Raw genomic sequence first — 21,815 nt, forward strand, 5'->3', positions numbered from 1 at the left:
AAATAATGAGTGTGATAGCTTCACCAAATTCACTTTAGAATCAATTTAGAATAACCTTTTGAAAGGCTAGTGTTACTTAAGCAATACACAAAGGATGGGTTCTGTGCATTATTCCAAATATATGTGTGGGAGAGGGCATGACTTCTTTGTCCCAACATGTGAAGAAGAAAACAGTGGCACTCACAAGTCATGGAAAAAGAGCACAAAGCCTTTCTTATCCTCTGTTCCTTTTAAGCAAGTCATTTCCTTTTTCAAAGGCAATATGTAGCCGATTCAATTTGCACTGGAAAAAAGCAATTACTTCAACAAAAGAACAACAAATAAGCATTCTTTCTGGCATGTCAGAATAATATCATGAAACAGTGGGTGGGCATGCTAGAGCCTTGATTCAGTGGCTTATCTTTCTTGTCTAGGCTAGGCCTGCATATCTTGTGACCTACTGGGTGGAGTGGTGCTCATCTGCCATGTGCTGGGCCCTTTCACAACCTTGATAAACAGTGCTGCTGTCTTCTCTTTGCCAAATGACTATAATTGCCAATACTGTCACATGAGGAGACCAGAAATTTTTGTTTAAAAATGCATCTTGGGGGTGGTGGTGGTGGCAAGCAGCAATGCATCCACATTTGCCTCTGGAGGGCTTCATAACTGACTTGTGGTTCCTGTAGTCTCTGGCACAAAGAAGTGATGCCTGCATTGTATCCAAAATCAGGGTGACCAGGCATCTTCCTTTTTCAGGGCATGTCCTACATTTCAACCTTCTGTCCAGGAGAAATTTCAAAATGTCCTCCATTTTGAACACGACTAAGAAGCATGAATTTATATTTCTATGAGTGTTTTTAACTTTAATGTCCTATGTTTTATGGTGCCTTGTCGTCCTTTGTGGTTATGACATCTGGTCACCCTGACTACCTCTCTGTTAATTGTGTTGATGAGCTGCTCTCCTTCACTCTTTACTGTTCCTTCATTGTTTGCTATATGTATTAAACCATTTCTGTGATTGTGACACTCAGGTCTTGAGCGGTCTTCAAAAGGCACGTTTTTCTGTCCCTCTTCATACCTTACACTGTAGTATGTGGCATTCAGTGGCATACCACTGCCAATGGTGTTTTTGGGGGAAAATAAGTTTCAGTTTGAGATATGGTAATGGAGGAGAGTGCTGAGGATACTGTGGATGGCCAAAAAAAAATAAACAAATGGGCTTTGGAACAGATCAAGCCTGAACCTTTCCCTAGATGCCAGAATGCCTAAGGGGTTGTATAGAACATCTCCAAGGGGTGGCCTGCAGCCGCATCTCTGCGCCAGATCGGGGCTGTGGCCCCGATCTCACCTTTCCGCATCACAAAAACAAACCACAAAAAGTGGCTCCTTTTTGTGCTGTGGAAAGGGCACCATAGCTGCCAGTGCCCCAGCTTTTCGGCACTTTGGTGCTGCATCATCTAGACACAGCGCCAGAGGAGCGCCATGATGCTGCCCGCTGTGTGGTGCGGTGTGTGGTGTTACGCCAGCCTGGGGCCAGAATTGGGTGTGCATCATGTGGATGCCATGCCCTGACTCCACCCTCAGGCTGGCCTTAATGGCTAGTCTGCACAGCCCTAAATTGAGGCTGATGTCCTTTGATTATGAAAAGGCATGATTCATTAGAAAACAATGATGCTGGGAAAGCTAGAGGGCAGTAGGAGAGGAAGGCCACACGCCAGATGGTTAGAGTCGATCAGAGAGGCCATGGAGGTCTAAATCTACAGGACCTAAGCAAGTAGTGGAGGACAGGGAATCTTGAAGATGTCTCATCCACAGAGTCACCATGAGTCGAGGTTGACTCGAAGGCAGTCAACAATAACAAAGATGGTTAGTCACTTGCTCTAGTTAATGCGTCTTTCAGGTTCTTGGCTACCAGGCAAATGTTGGAACCAGAGAGGAGGTTAAGATAGCTGTTTCATTATGAATTCTATATTTTGTCATTAGTACCTCCTCTTTCATTTCCGCATTGGCTCATGTTTATGACTGTCCTGAGCCCAAGGATAGCTCTTTAAAACACCTCCTTGTTCACATCTTGCCAATGAAACCACAATAGATGTGTTGAAGCCAATAAAAAGGCAATAAACAAGCTGCTGCTGTTTGGTTTCGTGATGTGGAGGACACCTGTGGCAACTTTGTAGTTCCTAATTAAGCACCTAACCAGTTTTTTCATGCTGTTCAGAAAAACGGTTTTGCTGGAGACATGTATCTTCCAGCGACATGAATCCTCATGACATGCTAGGAGATAATTCCTCATAGAGCTGATATGCATGATTCATTGGCCATGGGATGTAGGAGTCACCACAGCTAAGGTTTTTTTTCATTGGTGATACATGAGTAGGCTGGAAAGCTGCATAGAAATGTTGTGTGGGTTAGCTAACGTCCTCACCGAATTTGGTTTAAAGTCAGGGGGCAGTGTGATTGTTGTTGTTATCCACCCTCGAGTTGATCTTGACCCATGGCGACCCTGTGGATGAAACATCTCCAAGATTCCCTGTCCTCCAGTGCTCTGCTCAGTTCTTGCAAATTCATAGCTGTGACCTTTTTTATAGAGTCCATCCATCTAGTATGCAACCTTTCCCTCCACTTTTCCTAACATAACTGTTTTCTCCAGTGAGTCATGCTTTCTTATGATGTGGCCAAAATATGACAGCCTTAGTCTAGCTATCTCAGTTTCCAGAGAGATTTCTGGTTTGATCTCTTTTAGGACCCATTTGTTTGACTTCTTGTCTGTCCATGGTATCCTCAGCAATCTTCTCCAGCATCACATTTCAAATGAATTTATTTTCTTCCTATCCACTTTCCTAACTGTCCAGTTCTCACATCCATACATTGTAATATGTAATAGTAATGGCTTGTATGATTCTAACTTTCATGCTCAGTTGTATATTTCACATTTTAGGGTCTTTTCTAGTTTTCATAGCTGCCCTCCCCATTCTTAGTCTTCTTATGATTTCTTGACTGCAGTCCCTGCTCTGATCAATATTTGATCCCAGGTATGAGAATTCTTTCACTATGTCTATTAGCTCATTGCATAGGTTGAATTTGTGTAAATTCTCCAATGTCATTATTTTTGGTTCAAAACACACTGCAGAAATAATCCAGGTTGAGACTGCTTTAACTGCCCAAGCTCAGTCCTAGGGAACTGTAGTTTAGCTTTTTCTATCAGAGAGCTCTGGTGCCACAATAAACTACAATCCCCAGTATTCTCTAACACAGTTAAAGCGGTCTCAAACTGGGTTATTTCTTCAGTGTGTTTTGGATCTTAGTTTGCTGACAAAATGCAAGCAGGGAGGGGGACAATCTAGCCATTATAGGAAAATGGAATAGAAATGTGAGGAAATAACCCAAGCCTGGTTCCATTGACATTTCAGCTACTTTTTAAAACACAGGATGCGGTTCTTCACTGCATGTTCAGAGGTTCTTCCTTTCTGGTATAACTGATAGCCTTTGCATTTTCCTTAAATGTTCTCATAATTTTCCTACCAAAGAAGGTCTCCCTCCCCACATAACCACTTTTTCCTTTATTGTGCAAAAAAGTAGCTGACCATTTCAGGCTAAGAACTACAAAAAGAGGAACACCTCCCAAAGAAACCCACATCTATATTCTGTACATTTCCACAGACTACACTATTGCAATGTGGATTTCTGCTTTTAAAGTGACTTGGTTGCTTCGGTTTTTATATCTGTATGGCTACGCTGCACGGTTGAAACAATTAAATTCTATTAAACTTAGGGATCCTGAGTCACTTGAAATTGAAATGTGCTTTAAGGCTAAAAAAAAAAAAAGAGTTTTGACGTGAACCCATTGCTGAAGAGTTTGCCAGATGCCGCACAATAAATTCGTTTAAATGGAATTTCTATCTCCCCCTTTTTTGTCTCTGTGTTTATGCTGATTGTGAAGTAGATTGCATTGAAACCAATAAAGATTATTTTTTTAAAAATGAATTTATTTAAATGGCACAATCTACTCTGAAGGAAGTCCCCACCCAGTGAGTTCAAAATGGCTCACTCCAGTACAGTACAAAACAGTAGCCTCACTTGCTGGCTGCTGTCCTAAAACCTTTGGCTTATTCAATGACTGCATTTTCCTCTTCCGATAAAGATCAGGGGTGCTTCTACACTGTAAAAGTAATGTGGTTTGACACCACTTTCGGTAGCTCCATCCTAAGAAAACCTGGGAATTGTAGTTTTGTGAGGACTTTAACCTTCTCTGCCTATGAGTAATAGTGCCTCACCAAACTACAGATCCCAGGAATCTGTAGACTGGAGCCCTGACAGTTAAAGTGGTGTCAAACTGGATTATTTCCACACTGTAGATGCACCCTTGGTTATTAAATTACTGCATTTCTCTGACAGTAAAGGCCAAGTTCTACAGCCATATATATATATATATATATATATATATATATATGGTATATATGTGTTACTATTATTGTGTGTTATTACTGTGATGTTGTTGTTATTATTATTATGTGTGCCTTCAACTGGCCTATGGACTCCTACACTAAAGACCGTTTTTAAATCTGTATGGCTGACTATATTGCATGGTTGATACAATTAAATTCTATCAAATGTAGGATTCCTTGAATTTCATTGGTGCAAAACACACTGCAGAAATAATCCTGTTTGAGAATGCTTTAACTGCCCTGGGCTCAATGCTAGGGAATCCTGGGAATTGTAGTTTGTTGTGGCACCAGAGCCCCCTCACAGAGAAGGCTAAATGCCTCACAAAAACCACAGTTCCCAGAATCCCCCAGTATTAAGCCAGGGCAGCTGAAGCGGTTTCAAACTGGGTTATTTCTGTGTTTTAGATCTGTATTTTTCTTACACTAAAGACCAAGTTCCACAGCCACCTATTCCTTTTGTAGCTACATAGTATATAACTGTAATTAATATTAACAACTGCTTTGTTGTTATTAGTTATTATTATTATACTGTATATGCCTTCAACTCTCCTATCGACTCATGGAACTTCAGTTTTTATATGTGTATGGGCTTCAGTTTTTATATCCATATTTTATATCTGTATGCAGCATATGGTTGATACAATCAAATTCTGTTAAACATGGGACTCCTTCATTAGCTACCTCATGTTTAATTTCTCAGGTTTCCTTAAGTACTAACTGCCCCTTCACAACATCAGAACTACATCTCCCGGCAACCCTTGCGCGTTCGCGGCCCCGCCCCTCGATTCTTTGCCAGCCCTTCTAAAGTTAAAAAAAAATAGCCTAGCCACAGTAGCCGCTACTTAGTTCTGCGCATGTGCACACTCAAAAAAAGGGAGGGGGAAGAGAGAGATGGGGGAGGATGAGGACAAGCGGAAAAAAAAGTAAGAGTTCGCTCTGGCTCCCTCCACCCACTTCGGAGCCGGCATTTGAGGTAGCGGCGGCAACAGCAGCGGCCGCAGCACCATCGCTAACAGCGGCCACCTCCGCAGAGAGACAGCGAGAGAAAGGAGAAAAAGAAGTGCGCGCGAGACGCTTTTAGAACGTTGGGGAAACCAGCGGCCGACCGTTGCGCGCCTCAGGTAAACAAATAACGGCCGGCTCTAAGGGCCGCCTGGACTTTCCCGGGGGCTGCCTGTCAGTCAGGGGTGGGCGGGGGCAGAGCGAGAGTGAGCGAGGAGAGCGCCCTGCGCATGCGCACTCCCACTCAGTCCCCCCATCCTTGCAAGAAGATGCTTTAGGGCAAGGTTGGATGCAGGCTCACCTGTATCTCCTCCTTCCCTTCCTTTTTTGCCCTTTGGCGACCGTATTAGTCCCTGGCAGAAGCTGACAGACTTTTAGGATTGCCCAGTGTTACATTTTGCTTGGTTGCCTTTGGTCATTGATGCCCAAACTCTGGTCTTCCAGGTGTTTTGGACCTCAGCTCCCAGAAGCCTTGGCCATCATTGGCCCAGTGGTCATAGAATCATCGGAAGAGGCCACAAAGGCCATCCAGTCTAACCCCATTCTGCCATGCAGGAACTCACAATCAAAGCATCCCTTTGACAGGTGGCCACCCAGCCTCTGTTTAGAGACTTGCAAAGAAAGAGACCCCATCACTTTTTGAAGCAATGTATTCTACTGTCGAACAACCGAATGCTGGAGAAGAGAAGGTTAAGAGGTGATATGATAGCCCTGTTTAAATATTTGAAGGGATGTCATATTGAGGAGGGAGCAAGATTGTTTTCTGCTGCTCCAGAGACTGGAACGCGGAGCAATGGATGCAAGCTGCAGGAAAAGAGATTCCTCCTCAACATTAGGAGGAATTTCCTGTCAGTAAGGGCCCTTTGACAGTGGAACAAACTCCCTCGGAGTGTGGTGGAGTCTCCTTCTTTGGAGATCTTTAAGCAGAGGCTGGATGGCCATCTGTCGGGGATGCTTTGATTGGGATTTCCTGCATGGCAGAAGGGGGTTGGACTGGGTGGCCCTTGGGGTCTCTTCCAACTCCATGATTCTATGAATTCTGCCCACCCCATGCAATTTTCTTTCAGTCCCCAGATTTTTAGCATTGCGGAGAAGTGAGATGTTGAAAATCTGGAACTCTTATTATATTTATTATATTTTATGATAACATTTTATTTCCTATGTTTGTATTGCTGAAGAGTGGGGTATAAATACAATAAATAAATTCCCTTAGGCCCTTTGATGTTGGATGCCTAAGCTGAATAGTCAGCCCTCCGTATCCATGGATTCTTTCGCCACAGACTCAAGCATCCATGGCTTGAGCATACTGTATTCAAAAATGGCAAAAAGCAAACCTTGATTTTGCCATTCTATATAAGGGACGCCATTTTACTATCCTTTGTATTTAATGAGACTTGAACATCTACAGATGTACAGCGCTGGAACCAAACCCCAGCGGATACCAAGGAGCCACTGTATTTCTGTGCTCAGCTGAAGTATTAAGTAACTACAGTACTAGAAATTTAGGGACTGAAGGAAAAATTAGACACTTTTGAGTCCCATTTGGGAGAAAAGTGGGATGTAAATCAATTTTTAAAAGGATTTGCACCCTTCCATCGTAGCTAGTGATTTTAGGTATCCTCACTCTTGCACCATCCTCTTGCTTGCCAGTGTCTTCCATAACTGTTAGGGTCCTGCTCCTATATGCTAAACCTTGCCTCTCTTTTTCTTTTCTGATTTCTGGACTGTTTGCCATTAAAAAAAATTAAAATAAACATGCTTGCTAAATGCCATTCTTGGATTTTTAGGCGCAGTCGTGTGCACCATTTCATACGCTTTGTGAACTCTTGTCAGCTTGAACCTGCCCTTAGTTATCCTCATGGGATAACAGATGGGAACCCAAGTATTGGAAATCTGAGGAGTTGAGCCTTGTGTGGAAATGACTCATCTCTGCAGCTTCAGTTTTGTATAAGATTCTCTTCCTCTCTCTCTCTCTCTGTATATATGTGTGTGTTTGTGTGTGTATTTGTTCCTCCAGGACCTTAATGCTCTCTCATGTTATCAGAGGCTGTTAATTCCCCTGCACTAGGCCCCATCCAAGGGTTATCTTCGCATGCCAGGATCTTTGAAACATTACCAAGAGCCTATGGAGTAACTCTGCATCCTTTTACAGGGACAGCATTATCTTAAGGAATCTGCTTTTACCATTTTTGCATGGGATGCTGTGATATTTCTCCTCTGCTTTTTGAGATAAGAAACTATCATTGTTTTGGCACCAGGATGACAAAGAATATTTGCATCAAAGAATAACCTTTTTTTTTACATGTCATCCTGGAAAAGAATTGGCTTGTGATGTTACTTTTGCCAGGTACTCTGTAGCCTTTTCGTGCGCTTTAGAAACTTTTGCACTTGGATTTTGCCTTGTGGGAAGAAATTACCTCTATGTATTTTGCTGTGCCAAAAATTTGTTTTGACCTAACAAACAGAAATTTTGACCAGGATTTGTGCCTCCTGGGGTAAACATTCATGCCGACAATTTGCGGTATGGCTCTTTAGCACACAACAGTTACAACCACGTTTTGATTGGATCTGTAGCTTTCTACCTTTGGGAAGAAAAAACTGCCACTGTTGCCTGATAAATGGGAATCTTCGGACTACTCATCTGTGATATACTAGCCTACAAAATCATGCTTGTTCATCATCTCACTTTCTTTGATCACGTTTTTGGAAAATACACCTGATAATCATCGATGTCTAGATACCACATTGTCATAGTCAATTCATCAGTCGATGCTAAGACATGAGTCTTTCTCTCAAGGGAGCACTTGGTAACACGGTTGACATCTGTGCCCTTTTGAAAGGTCTTACTACTTAGCACTCCAGCCAACTGTGGGTTAAAGTTTTCAAGGCAGTAATATTGTTTCTGCCCCATCCGTTCCTGCTGCCAAGATGGCTTCTGTCCGGTTCATGGTTACCCCCACAAAAATCGATGATATCCCAGGCCTGTCTGACACCAGCCCGGACCTCAGCTCTCATTCTAGTTCCCGTGTCCGCTTCAGTTCCAGAGAAAGTGTCCCCGAAACAAGTCGCAGTGAGGGTGACTTCTCTAGAGCGACCACTTCACTGGCAACTGAAGCAGCTGAAACAGCTCCTGAAAAGGCAAACAGTCCTCGCACGGATGTGGCTGAAGGTAAGTTACCTTTGATATTGGGTGCCAGAGGTAACCTTGTCAGTGGAGAATGGCAATTTGTAGGTGGCATGGAAGCAGAAATGTCCAAAAAGGGTACCCATGTTACTCTGTTCCAACAAAAATGACAGAAGCTAATGTATTTATTATAACACAAACTTTTACGGACTGTAGCCCTCACCATCAAATGTATGGGATATTATCCAGAATGTCGCATGTGTGTTTGTGTATGTGTACACACATGGATGAAAACCTGCATGGCATAGTGGTTTGAGTGATGGGCTGCGACTCTGTAGACCAGGGGTCGATTCACAGCTTGGCCATGAAACCAATCAGGTGACCTTGGGCAAGTCACATATTCTCAGCCTCAGAGGAAGGCAGTGCAAACCTCCTCTGAACAAATTTTGCCAAGAAAATTCCATGATAAGGTTGCCATAAGTCAGAAATGACTTGAAGGCACACAACAACAATAAACATAACCCAACCCAGGTGGAGAAAATCCCACTTCCTGCTTAGCTAAAAAATAAGACAAGGATGTAGCTGGAGTGCAGTTCCCATCAATGCCCTCTGCATGGTTGGAAATGACTTTGAAGGCACACAACAACATACAACAAGCACACACTCATGCACACACAGACATTTTACACAGACATCCTAAAGGAAAGTCATGAAGAAGATAGAGTGAACTTCTTTGCTGCTGCTCCAGAGGCTAGATTTAAATTAGGCTGGATTCAAATTACAATATAAGAGATTCTACCAAAAGATTAATAAGACCTTTAACAGTAGACTAGTCTGCTTGGAAAGTAGTTGACTCTCCTTTGGAGGTCTTTAAACAGAGGTTGAGTGGCCATCTCTCAGGAGTGCTTTGGTTGTGTATTTCTGCATGGCCAGGGGCTGGAGTAGATGTCCCTTGTGTTCCCATCCAGCTCTATAATTCTCTGATCTTTTTAGTGATTTACGTGTGTGTAAGTGCAGTGTATGCATACATAAGTCCCATTTTGGATGGGGTGTTATTCACTCACTGTTGCACTCCATGCAAACGCTTCCTACTGTTTGGCAGCTATCAAATCCTGGGAGGGACCCTATTTGCTGTTATCTACTAGTGGAGAAGGAAGGGTGAGAGAGCTGATTTAGATCATGAAGATATGGCTGTTTTGAGCCCCAGGGGAAGGCAAAAGTGAGTGGGTTCCATTTGTGAGCGCACCCTCCTCCCTCCCCTGTGATATAAAACTGAGACCAGCTGCTTCTGTATGGTCTGAACTGAATCTCTCCTTCCTCACTAGTACGTGACAGCAGCAGGGGTCCTTCCAGGACCTGGCAGCTGTTGGGCGGTGGGAGGATGCGGAACTGTGTGTGTGGAACTATGCACACACACAGGATCTCTGCCATCCTGTACATATGTTTAGGGGAGGAACTATAGGCAGAGAAGTCAAAGGGAAATTTAATGTAGAAAGTAGTGATAGTCACATTATTAAGAGTGGCCCCTCCCAAAACTGTTACTTAGACCACAGACGTTGTGATGTGCTGTACATATAACCGGAAATTCTGGATAACGCTCTGTGAACCTGATGAAGTGAGCTGTAGCCCATAAAAGCTCAGGCTGTAAGAAATGTGCCACAAGACTCTGTTATTTTTAGTCATAGAAGAGGACTTTCAGGTGTGCCATCTTTTAGTAACTCACAATAGCTTGGAAGGGTAGGGAAGGAAAATTCAATTCTTGCCTGTGCTGTGAAGAGGTTTCTCATGTGGCTTGAGAAATATGAAGTTGTTTTGAGAGTAGCAGAGGATCTCAGAAAAGGCTGTCTTGGATTTTGCATGTGTTTTCTATCAATCGCTTTCTGGCAGATGGTGTTTTGAGACGTGGATGGCTTTACCTGACTTAGCTTTCTGAAATATCGTGACTAGCTTAATTCCTCCTTTTAGGTGAAGGGCTTGACAAATAGATTTTAAACCACTACAGACAAAACAGTTCCCCTTTTTCAAATTTCCGGATCCCAGTTGTCAGGTGCAGCTCTTGTCATCATAGTTTCTAAAACAGGGGTAGGCTTGGTTTCTTTGTGCTATGATTTAATTTGGGGGGTTATTGGCATTGCTGATTAGTAGATGTTTTATCCCCCTTCATGCCAGGAAATGCTGAGCAAGACTCACGGGAAATGCCTCTGGAGAATTTCAGTTCCCTGAATCTTGTTGATTCCCTTTTCTAATGCTTTTAAAAGCATTACAGAACATCTAAGGTCAGACTGAGCTTTGCTCAATCCCCACTGACTCAAAATCACATCTTCTATTGTAAGGCTCATGAAAGGCAACATTGAACCCTCAGCAGTCTTTTAAGATCCAGCCAAACCGCAGACCACTAATAATCTTGTGATAGTTATTGCCACACATTTGGAATTTTTTGCTTTTTGAGACACACTAAAAGAAGCACACACAGAGATGACTTTCTCATCTAGCCACACCTGAAGTGAATCTGCCTTGGATTGTGTTGTTTGTGGGACAGCCCACAGCTCTCAAAAAGGTTGTGGATTAAAAATAAAAATTAAAACCCAGTGTTGCACTAGACAGTGAAGTAGTACATTGTGTTACAGTGGATGTAAGTAGAGATGAGGGGGTTATCCAAAAGAACATTTATAAAGCACCATAAACGCTAGCGCAGGCTTATTAAAAAACATTATTCCACTCAGCTGTTGCTCCAAATTACCCTCTCTGGGAAATTGAGCAATGAAGGTTTTGTAAACAGAGATTTCCCTGCACCCACGTATGATTAGCATTGTGTCATAAATGATTTAAAGATAGGCATGTGTGGGGCGTGGGGCAGTCAGTTTTGTTGTACAAGAAGTACCTTATGGTGTTTCTGTTCATAAGAATAGGTGGCAAGGGAATAGTGCAGTGATGCTTTGTCTCCCTAGGGGTGTGTGTAGCTATCTGTATGAATTTATATAGGAGGTAAGAAAGTTAGCAAAAGTTGCTGCTCTCACTTGTCTGCCAGGGAGTCGTGAGGATGATATATGTGGTGGTGAACGAGTGGGGAGGATGGACAGTCTAGGCGAAGAAACTGCCCCCCTTTCCATATCATCCCCTAGAGCATCCTCTCAAAATGGTATAACATTTCATTTGGAACAAAGGTATTAGATTATACTTCATAAGATGCATTGTAGAAGGCAGTTAGTCAGAGTAGACATCTTATGGTGAAGGTACAACCTTTCTAGGCTGCACTACACTATATATCAGATGACATTCAGGTACTGTGATTAAAGAGCAAAGCAAGATACAGCAGAGTAGGCCAGGGCCTGACATGGACACAAACCAAATCTGGAAGCACCAAAATGCAGCCAGGATCAAAAGGACTTTGGTCTGTCATGTTGCTTAAAATATTCCAAGTTTCTCCTTTAAATTAGCCAGTGATTTGATGGCAGAAGGATAAAAGCAACAGGAGAACTGATACCTTGCCCATAGTTTTGAAGCATTTTTACAGGTAGTGTGCTTAATCGGTTTATCACAAAATCCCATCCGTACACAACCAGTCTCTATGTTGGTTTTGGATAAAAGGAGTCTTGGTCAGTGTGTGAAATTATGGAAATAAGTGAATACTGCAAATAAATAAGCACGGGTCTTTCTTATTCAGTATGGTCAGGTCTGCTTCCCTTTTGGTAGAATGAAGTATCTAGCATAGTGTAGTGGTTTGAGCTTTGGACTATGACTCTGAAAAGCAGAGCTGGAATCCTTGCTTGGCCATGAAGACCTTGGGCAAGTCACCCTCTCTCAGCCTCAGGGGCAGACAAAGGTAAACCCTTCTTTGAACAAATCTTGCCGAGAAAACCCTATGATAGGGTTGCGTTAAGCTTGCCATTGATAAGAAATGACTTGAAGGCATGCAACAGCAACATGGAGTATCACCCCCGTCACATACACATACGGTATATACCACTTTCCGTTCTCTAATGTGCCAGCTCATTTAGTTTCTCTTCCCATGTCAATGTAACTTCCCTCATTTCTATATCACATTCTTCCTTCTTCTGACTGCTTGTTTTCAACCTTCACATTTTTTGGAGCACCACAAAAAACAACACCAGGAGAATAAATTGCATAAATCATGCCAGATTGATTGATAGACATAAAATCTTGAGATCAAAATAGCACTGGGCTTTTCACATTACCTGTCCTTTGAGTTTTAGGGTACTTCTTCTAAATTAGAACCCTAATATATATATGTGTATATTTTATTAGGTTATCATACATAGCTGATGAATGTTTTAGGTAGCTGTTCAAAGCTAAGCCTATAGAACTTGTAACACAGCAAAGCCGTTGTAGCTTTGTGTTGTATATTATAGTCTACCATATGCTTTGTATTCTTCTCTTCATTTGTGTCATCCTAGCAGTAGAAACAGGAAGCCTCTTGAGATTCCTTCAGGTCTCAGTATACAGTTGGTGAGCTGTGTTCAGACTGACCTGTCGCAGATTCTACAGATCTGTTCCAAGGACAACTAAACAAGTTGAAGTTTCATTACTTGTTCCTCTGAGCCATCTAATGTTATTTCTTCTGCACCAGCCCTAGTACTGTAGCAGGTTATCCTCTTGGTGTTCCTTTTTCTTTTTTGTCTGTGTAATAGACTGTAATGGCATAATAGCATGAGAATAGCCATGGCGATCAGACTAAGAACCCAACCAGTCCAGCATTCTGTGTACAGAATTGCCAACTAGATGCTTACAAGGAGTATGTGTGTAGGTACTCCTTCTGCTCTGTTCCTTATTTATTGTTATTCAGAGGCATATTGCCTCTGATACTGGAGGTTATATACAGCCATCATAAGTAGTCACTTACAACCTTATGCTTCATAAATTTTCCAAACATCTTTTAAAGCCGGCTCCATTTGTTCTCTTGCTGTGATAATGAAGAAAGACTGTAGTTCTACATGCTGTGTGAAGAAGCACTTCAGTTTTCCGTCTCAAATCTCTCATCATTTAGCTTCACAGAATGATTCTGGGTTCTAGTATTATGGGGAGTGTGAACTTTTCCTGTCTGCTTTTTCTACAGCATGTGTACTTTTATATACCTATATCAGAGTCCTCTCCACATGACCCAAATGGTGTGAACTTTCTTCATATGGGAGTTGCTCCAGACTCTTGATCATGTCAGTCACGCTTTTTAAATACTTTTTTGGATTATGTGCTCTAATTTGAAAAGTGCTGCTGCTTCAGCAAACCTTATAGCAGAACTTTCTGTTGTTCTTACTTTTTCTTCTTTATGTGAAACGTTTTTGTCACTGGCTGCCTAACCTGACTATTAATATGACCTCAAAATGTGCAAGATACTTAGGCGGGGTACATACCGCCGCTTTGCGGCGGTCTGCCGCCGCCGCCAGTAGGTCCGCGGGGGAGCCGGAGCCTTCAGACGGCCCGACTCCCGCGCGGACCGAAAAAGAAGCTCCAAAATGGAGCTTCTTTTACCGTCGCGTTTGCGACGTAGCGAGGCGCCAGGGGCGCGCTCGCTACGTCACAAGCGGTGCGACGCGTACGGACGCTCAGCGTCCGATACGCAAAGATGGCGGCACCCATGTGGAAGGGGCGCCGCCATCTTGTACGTATAGAATACGTACTAGGGTTAGGGGGGTGCGGAAGCACCGCCCCTTCCTAACCCTAGTACGTATTCTATACGTACTAAATGGCGGTATGTATCCCGCCTTAGATTGGGTGGCTTTATAAAATTAGAGAACCCTAAAACCTACCTTGCATTATAGTCAGAACACCTAAGGTGGCGATTATGATTAAATATGAATATTTTTATAACACGTTGCATTTTTGTAAAGTCGAAGGCTTTCATGGCCAGCATCCATAGTTTTGGACTTGGACAATTTCAATTTCAACAGGAAAGAGGAATCCCTTAAAGTAAACAAGGTTTGGCTACCAGTCCTGAAAGATAGTAAGATAAAGACAAATGCAAAGGAGAAATTTCCCAGGGTCAGGGTTTTCCCAGCAGACAATAAGCACCAATCAAGCAGACATTAGTCCTCTTGTGCAGACCCTCACACCCTGAGTAATGCCATTAGCAACCACAATACACATGCAAATCACTCCTGCCTTTCCAGATCACACAATACATACAGCCAAGTCCTTTCCAGGCAAACGTTCTCTGACGATGACAGCCACAGATGCTGGCGAAAGGTCAGAAAGAAACATTGCTAGAACATGGCCACATAGCCCGAAAAACCCACAAAAAACTGTGTTTCATTTTTATTTTTAAAAGTTCCTAAAGAGATTACCAACAAGAGTGAGACTAAGAAATAAAATAAGAAAACAGTTATTGAGCAATAAAATATTTCATTGTAATCATCAAGTATAACTGTCAGAGTTAATGATCAAGGACATTCTTGGGGAAATGAGTCCTCAGTTGACAACAGAACACTCTGTATTGGGTCATTCCACATTTTGCAGCCAAATATATGTCACTAGGTCATGTTATGGTAAGCAGGGCTTCCCCTAAGATTGAAAGGACTAAAGTGGTCTATACAGAAGAAGGCAGTGCCACAGGTAATCTTGTCCAGAACTGTTTGCACCTTATATACAAAGAGAAGCACTTTGAACATGGCTTGGTCTCTAACTAAAAGCCAGTGCAGAACTTTGAGCTTAGAAAGTAAATGTATGTAATAGGATGTTCCACTAAGCAGCCTTTTCACTGTATTCTGGACTAGCTCCAAACCAAGCCCAAATGTCACCCCATGCTTCACTGTCATTTCATTATTTTTGCAATATCTATGGGATGCCCCCCCCCCCCACATGTTTGTCCTTTTGAGGTTCCTAAATTTTGACAAGCCATCTTATTTTCTTTGTTGGTTTGTTCAATTCTTACACAATGTCTCAGAGTACTGAAGTGCATATGTTCTTCCCTGCACATTATAGTCTGTCACTGTGTCAAGAATCTTTTAGCTTCAAGAAAGAATGTGTTGCCTTCTGCAGGTAGGTATTGTATCTCGGAAGAAATTTCCTCCCAGTTGCTACACTCTTCCCAAGTACACACACACACACACACACACACACACACACACACACTCCCATTTCTGTGCATTTACATCAGTCATTTACAATCCCCACCCACTTCTCTTTCGTTCAATTGTGTTGACATTATGCCCACACTGTAAACCTAGGCCATTTGATAAGAACTGTGTGTCCCTATTAGCTGTTAGGATTTTCCCCAGTTTCCCAAACAACTGCCTGCAATTTTTCATCATGGTTCTTTGGTGGTTGAATGCTGTGTTGTTCACATCCCAACCCATTTGCAGTTGTTTAATAAAGCCCGTCTCCCTTCCCCTCTGCATGCTTCCATCTCCACATGCACAAATATCGAAGAGGATAGACTGTGCAGCCAGCCAACGCCTCAGGGACTCTGTGTTCCAACTGCCGTGCCTGGTTTATCTCCTGGGAGATGCTGGCTGCCTTATTCCAGTGGCAAACCTGGCTGTGCTGCTTTCTTCCTGTAGTAAGAATTTAGGTGACCACTAAGGTTATATATTCTCAAGATAGAAATAAGCGTGTGAACAGAAGGAAGCCAGTTTCTATATAGGCAGGATAATATATGCTGCAGTCTTTTTCCTGTCCCTTTGCATATCTCAGTTCAAATATGTAAGGCCACAATGACATTTTCAGGTTGCTGTTTATTTCCTATATAAGTATCTCCAGAGATGTCCTTACATGGGCAGACTTTGCTTGACTGTATATGCACAGTAAGAGGATGCACACACATATACAAGTGGTAGAATTGGCAGCATGAGCTTTCGTAGATTTTAGTCTACTTCCTCAGATGCTTTTGGTTGAGTGGAAGCCAGGGATAGACATATACAGTTGCCCCTTTGAACTCATGGGGGATCTGTTCTGGAACCCCCTGCGAGTTCGAAATCCTGCGCATATTCAAGCCCCATAAGTTTGAATGGGCCATGTGCATGCAGGGTGCATGCCTGCGATTGCCCCTCCATGGATTTCCAAGTCCACAGATTTCAAGTCCGCGGACTTAGAGGGGCGACTGTATATTCCATAGGTATGTGAAAATGTCAATTCAAATTCAAAATCCTTGGGCATAGCAAGTCCAGTTTTAACAATGGCCATTTGTGAACAAAGACATAACCATCGGCATACACAAAGAATTTTGTATTTGAATTGACATTCTCACCTACATATAGTAAATGTCTGTCCCTGGCTTCCACTCAACCAAAAGCATCTGAGGAAGTAGACTGAAGTCTACAAAAGCTCATGCTGCCAAATTCTTTCTTTCAGTTAGTCTCCAAGGTGCTACCAGATATCTCTAAAGATACACAAGGCAAAGATGTTTGATTTCCACAACATAAAGACATTGGTTTTCACACAAATTCAGGGTTGCAAACATGTATGTAAAGTTCTCTTTATTTGCATTAGCTCTTACTTTGCCTCCCTTTACATGTGAACAAAGATGCATACCCTCCGATACATGTATAGCTGTTCCATGTGGACATTTCTGTTAGGAATAAGTACCCTAGTCTGCACTATCCATTGTCATTGTGCTCCTATACATATATTCCCCATTTTTCAGCACAAGGTGACTCAGGTTTGAAGAAATCATATTGTTATCTCTGTTGTGTTTCTAGAGAGGAGGCACTAATTTCTTCAGATGAGATCTTGGGAATGAATGGTGAGGGATTTCCCCCATTAATATGGTTATAGGGTGGTATGGAGGATGGGTGAACATATTTACAGGAGTGCTAGTAACATTCTCTAATAAAATCAAAACTGAAATTCTCAGGGTTCTGCTTAATTGTTCTGCTCACATGTTAAATGTCAGACCTGATCATAGTAGCCATACTGATTTTCCAGACAATAACATCTGGTCTACTGAGCTTTCTCTGTTCCCTTGTTGTTTATGCCAGATAAAAATCTGCTTTCCTCCCTCTTTTTGTTTCCCCACTCCACCCCTTTTTGATCTTATAACAAGAAGCTCTTTGCTTTCCTTGCCTACACTCATTTTATATCCTCAGCAGAACCTTAGAGAGGGGGAAATCTTCTACTTTGATTCTCAGATGTGTCCCTTTCATGAGTTTGCTAAGCCTGTTGTGCAGAAGTTGGGGGGAAATCTCCCTTTTCCACCCCATGTGGTCATAGAAATAGTCAAAAATTTTGTTCAAGCAGATTTTTAACTTGTTGCTGAAGAAAGGGGCTCTTGACTGGTGGATGTGCTACTCTTTTATTGATATGTTTTTAAGTGACATTTAATTCAATTTTGTTTTAATATTATGATTTGTTTTGCTGTCTTTTAACAGTATAACTGTTTGTGTTTTTATTTGTATGCATCCTTTCAAATCTCTTTGTGAGTCATGCTGAGTTCTACTTTTGACAGAAAGGAGGGAAATGAAATGAATAAATATATAAATAGAAATATTATAGATTAACCTGTGTAGTTACATTGACATTGAGAACACGTTCTTTGAAATGTATTGGTGTTTCTCCACTAGCTTGCAGTGTATAGGTGTCAGGATGGATGCCTTTTGTGAAATTCTGATGTGGTGGATTGGGATAACTGCACAAGTTACAACATAATTTCACTTTCCTCTACATTGTCTGTGGTGTGATGTCAACAAATTTCCACAGATAGTGTGAAGTCTTCCACAGCTGAGACAAAAATTGTAGATGGATGGAAACTCATAGCCTTTTCAAGTTCAATCTTTACCCCAAAATATGTGATTCTGCATACCTACAACTATTTCTAGCAGTTAGTATCTTACTCTGATATTGTGCTTGCTCCTAATTATAGTATCCAAAAACTGTGCATGCAGCGGCAGAGCTCACGTTCATCTGGAAGTTTCTGACTGGACCTGTGGAACTAAAGAAAGGATGGGTGGCGGTGTGAATGGGGAAAAGAAAGCAAGACATTTGTAAGGTTAAAACATGCACAACTTGAAACAGCTGTGGCTTTTTATATCTACTGTACTCTTTTTTTATTCCCAAAAATAAAAACAGCGCTTCAGCCATTCTATATGTGTATCATATGTTTTCACCTTGGGGAAAATGACTTAGTGTTTGACTTAAATCTACCACACCGTACTTCATTATTTTTGCTTTTTGTCATCTTTTATGTGCTTAGGATATAAAATGCATCTTATTAAATATTAGAATTTCCGGAATATCTACCCTCTCAAACATGCAATCTTAACTTCCCCTAGGTAGCTTTTAGCATTTTCTTTACAATTTACTTTGTAGACCAGAGATGGGAATCATGTAGCCCTTCAGATAGTGAACAGCAAGTCCCAGCAGCCCTTGTTTGCCAGCATAGCTGGAGAATGCTGGGAATTGCAGTTCAACAACTTGGAGGAGGAGTGTATGATTTCCAGTTGTCTTGTAGACTTCTCGTCATCTTCACAACTAAATCCCTTTCAATTTTCCAACATACTCCCTGAACTGCGATGTTGTGATGTGAACAGAGGACTCTGGTTACTAGCCTAATACTAATAAAATCTCACTGTATGCAGAGTCTGTAACTGACTGAATTTTCTCTTTAGGAACTGCAGTCAAATGCAGGTTCCGTTACACTTGCTCATTTTCCTCAGGTGTACCTTCTGCAGTGCCACTGTGACATCACTTTATGTCTATATAGCAGGATCATATTTCCTACCCAGCAAATGCTCAGGCTGTTTCCATTCCTTTCCCACCATATTCATTTTATTTCAGCTGAACGAATATCAGTTCATCAAGCTCCTCTTTCAGATCTTTGATACCCACCTGCCCCACAATCCGAGTAGAGAAAAACAATGTCCATGTTCATATATCACGCTAGAGATGTTTTAGCTTGGGATAGAAATCATGCAGCACTCCAGATGTTGCAGGACTGCATCATATCCCTAGCTAATGAGGAATTCTGAGAGTTGCAGTGTAGTAAGATCTGGACAGCCATATAATAATAATAATAATAATAATAATAATAAAATTTATTTTTACCTCACCCCTCTGCGCAGCGCAACTGGGGCAGCTTACAACATTAAAACATACAATCCATATCCCACAAACCCACCCCCACTCCCACGACTGGTTTAGCACAAAGTACAGTCCCTCCATTTTTGCAAGGGATCCATTCTGGACCCCCCTTCCGCGAAAATAGAAATTAGCTATATTCAAAGCCCATTGATTATAATGGGCATAAACTCTCATGCGCAGTTGTGCATGTGTGATATGGGCACATGTGCTATTTTAATCCCTCCCCACCTTGCCATAGTGAAAAGTGAGACCACGGACTCCAAGTCTGCAGATTAGAAGGGACGACTGTATATGAATAGGACTGAGCTGCATCAGGGTTCAGATGTGGCCAGGAGGAAGCATTTGGAAGCTTGCTTTCATTTCTGTTTGCATGATTTTCCATGCCATCTGGGAGTGACTATGTGCTTAACATTAACCATGCTCATTTTTAAACAAATGAATATCAAACTATGGGTTATAAAACTGGCTTATTCAAATCAACCATAGCCAGGAGTTCACAGCAAACCACAGTTTACTACAGGTGGAAGGAAAAGTTCTGAACATCATCTGTTAGTTGTATCTTTTCAAGGAGGAAGGGAGAGGGAGCATGTGAAAAGAAGGAAGCCAAAAGGCCTTAACATGGGGCTAGGGAATGTGTGTCTACTCACAGACACATCACTATTGCATGCATAGAGTTTTGTGTTCAATCCATAGAGTCTTGAACATCATTCTGTGCATGTTCCCTAACCACAGGTACCCTAGTTCTGTTTTAACGGGGATCCATTGCCAGAATCCACTTTGTATGGATTTTTTTAAATATTTCACTTCCCCAGGGCAAGGAACATTGACTTTCTGCAAAATGGATGAAGTGATTTAAATGACATGCAGATGTACTTATAAAGTGTGAACTGACAACTTCTAAGTGTTATCAGCTTTCCGTTTGTGGCTTCTTGGCTCTGAAAATCGCTTAATAGTCTGGAATGTATTTGGATTTCTGTTGGAGACTTTAGAGGGCTTCACATTTGACACACCTTTTCTAATGTATATGCAGAAATGCTTTGGATGCTCTTAGGGTCAGGGAGGCCATTAAAAAGTAAATTACTCTGGGTTTCCTTTAACAAAAGTTAAATTCTAGCCTAGCTTTGACTGTTGTGTTGGTTGCTCCAAGACCATCTAGATTTAAACTAAGTGTGTATTTGGAATATAAACATCAAACTGATTGCATATACAGTTGTCCCTCTATTTTTGCGGGGGAACCATTCTGGACATCCCCTCCTGCGAAAATGGAGGCTCGCGCTTATCCAAGCCTCATAGGGTTGAATGGGGTGCGCCCCTGGGCGTGCAGTCCAGGCGCATGCACCATTGCAAATAGCAGAGAATGCTCCTCTGTGTATATTCAAGGGTGCAGATCTCAGATCCATGAGTTAGGAGGGGCGACTGTGTATTTAGCAGTCATCTGTAGATTTCCAGAAGTACAAAAGACAAATAGCTTCTTTTTTACCCCCAGAACAAAGATAGCATTTTATCATTAATAATGTGTGGCCATGTGTATGGATGTGTGTCTCACATAAGCCCATGAAATCTAAATAGGAAATTTGGCATGGGTACTAAGGTCAAGATTATTTTGCTTTCAATATAGGCAATTTCATTTTAGCTAATTAAAATCTGTCTGCTGCCTGATGTGCCATTTTCAGTCACTAGGTGACAGTCTTCCTTAAGGGAAAGAGAAGACATCCGGAGACATTTTCTTTTTAATTCTCCAGAATGACACTAGGTAACTCCAAGACATATGTGTGTCTGTGTCTCTGTCTGTCTGTTGTCAGGTCACCTGTCAACTTATGGCAACCCCATGAATTTCATAGCACTTTCTGAAGCAAAAAGATACTCAGAGATGGTTTGCCAATTTCTTCCTCTGAAATATGGCTTGCAGCACTGGTATTTATTGGTGTGTCCCATACAAGTACTAATCAGGGCTGCCCCTGCTTAGCTTTGATGATCAGGTAGGATCTGATGCCTTTAGAGTTTTAAGAGCCCTTGAAATCTTCAAAAAGTAAGATGTTAAGTGGAATAGAGAAGTGCTGATGAGCAGCAAAACTGAGGAAAAGAGAGACCACTGAGAAAGTAAAAGAGCAGAGGAAAGAAGAGAAAGAACAGAGAAAAAAAGAGAGCACCAGAGTACCCTGTGGAGATGAAGAGGCAACTAACATTTATGAACGAGAGCCAGCATGGTGTAGTGGTTTGAGTGTTGGACTAGGGGC

At 42.0% G+C, this 21,815-nt stretch overlaps 1 protein-coding gene across 3 annotated transcripts in view; it reads left to right on the forward strand.

The window, feature by feature from the left end:
• The first annotated feature begins 5,308 nt into the window (after nt 1–5,308).
• Nucleotides 5,309–21,815, forward strand: part of LOC149303982 (solute carrier family 12 member 6) — a 44,450-nt gene continuing 27,943 nt past the window's right edge. For all 3 annotated transcript variants that reach the window (XM_089480872.1, XM_089480875.1, XM_089480874.1), the window contains exons 1-2: nt 5,309–5,545; nt 7,444–8,595. In XM_089480872.1, coding sequence (XP_089336998.1) covers nt 8,355–8,595 — 241 coding nt within the window. In that variant the 5' untranslated portion in view covers nt 5,309–5,545; nt 7,444–8,354. The remainder of the gene's footprint in view (nt 5,546–7,443; nt 8,596–21,815) is intronic.

The sequence above is a fragment of the Sceloporus occidentalis genome, unplaced genomic scaffold, assembly GCF_023333645.1.
Source record: "Sceloporus occidentalis isolate IW3139 unplaced genomic scaffold, rSceOcc1.0.p SCAF_14, whole genome shotgun sequence".
NCBI lineage: Eukaryota > Metazoa > Chordata > Lepidosauria > Squamata > Phrynosomatidae > Sceloporus > Sceloporus occidentalis.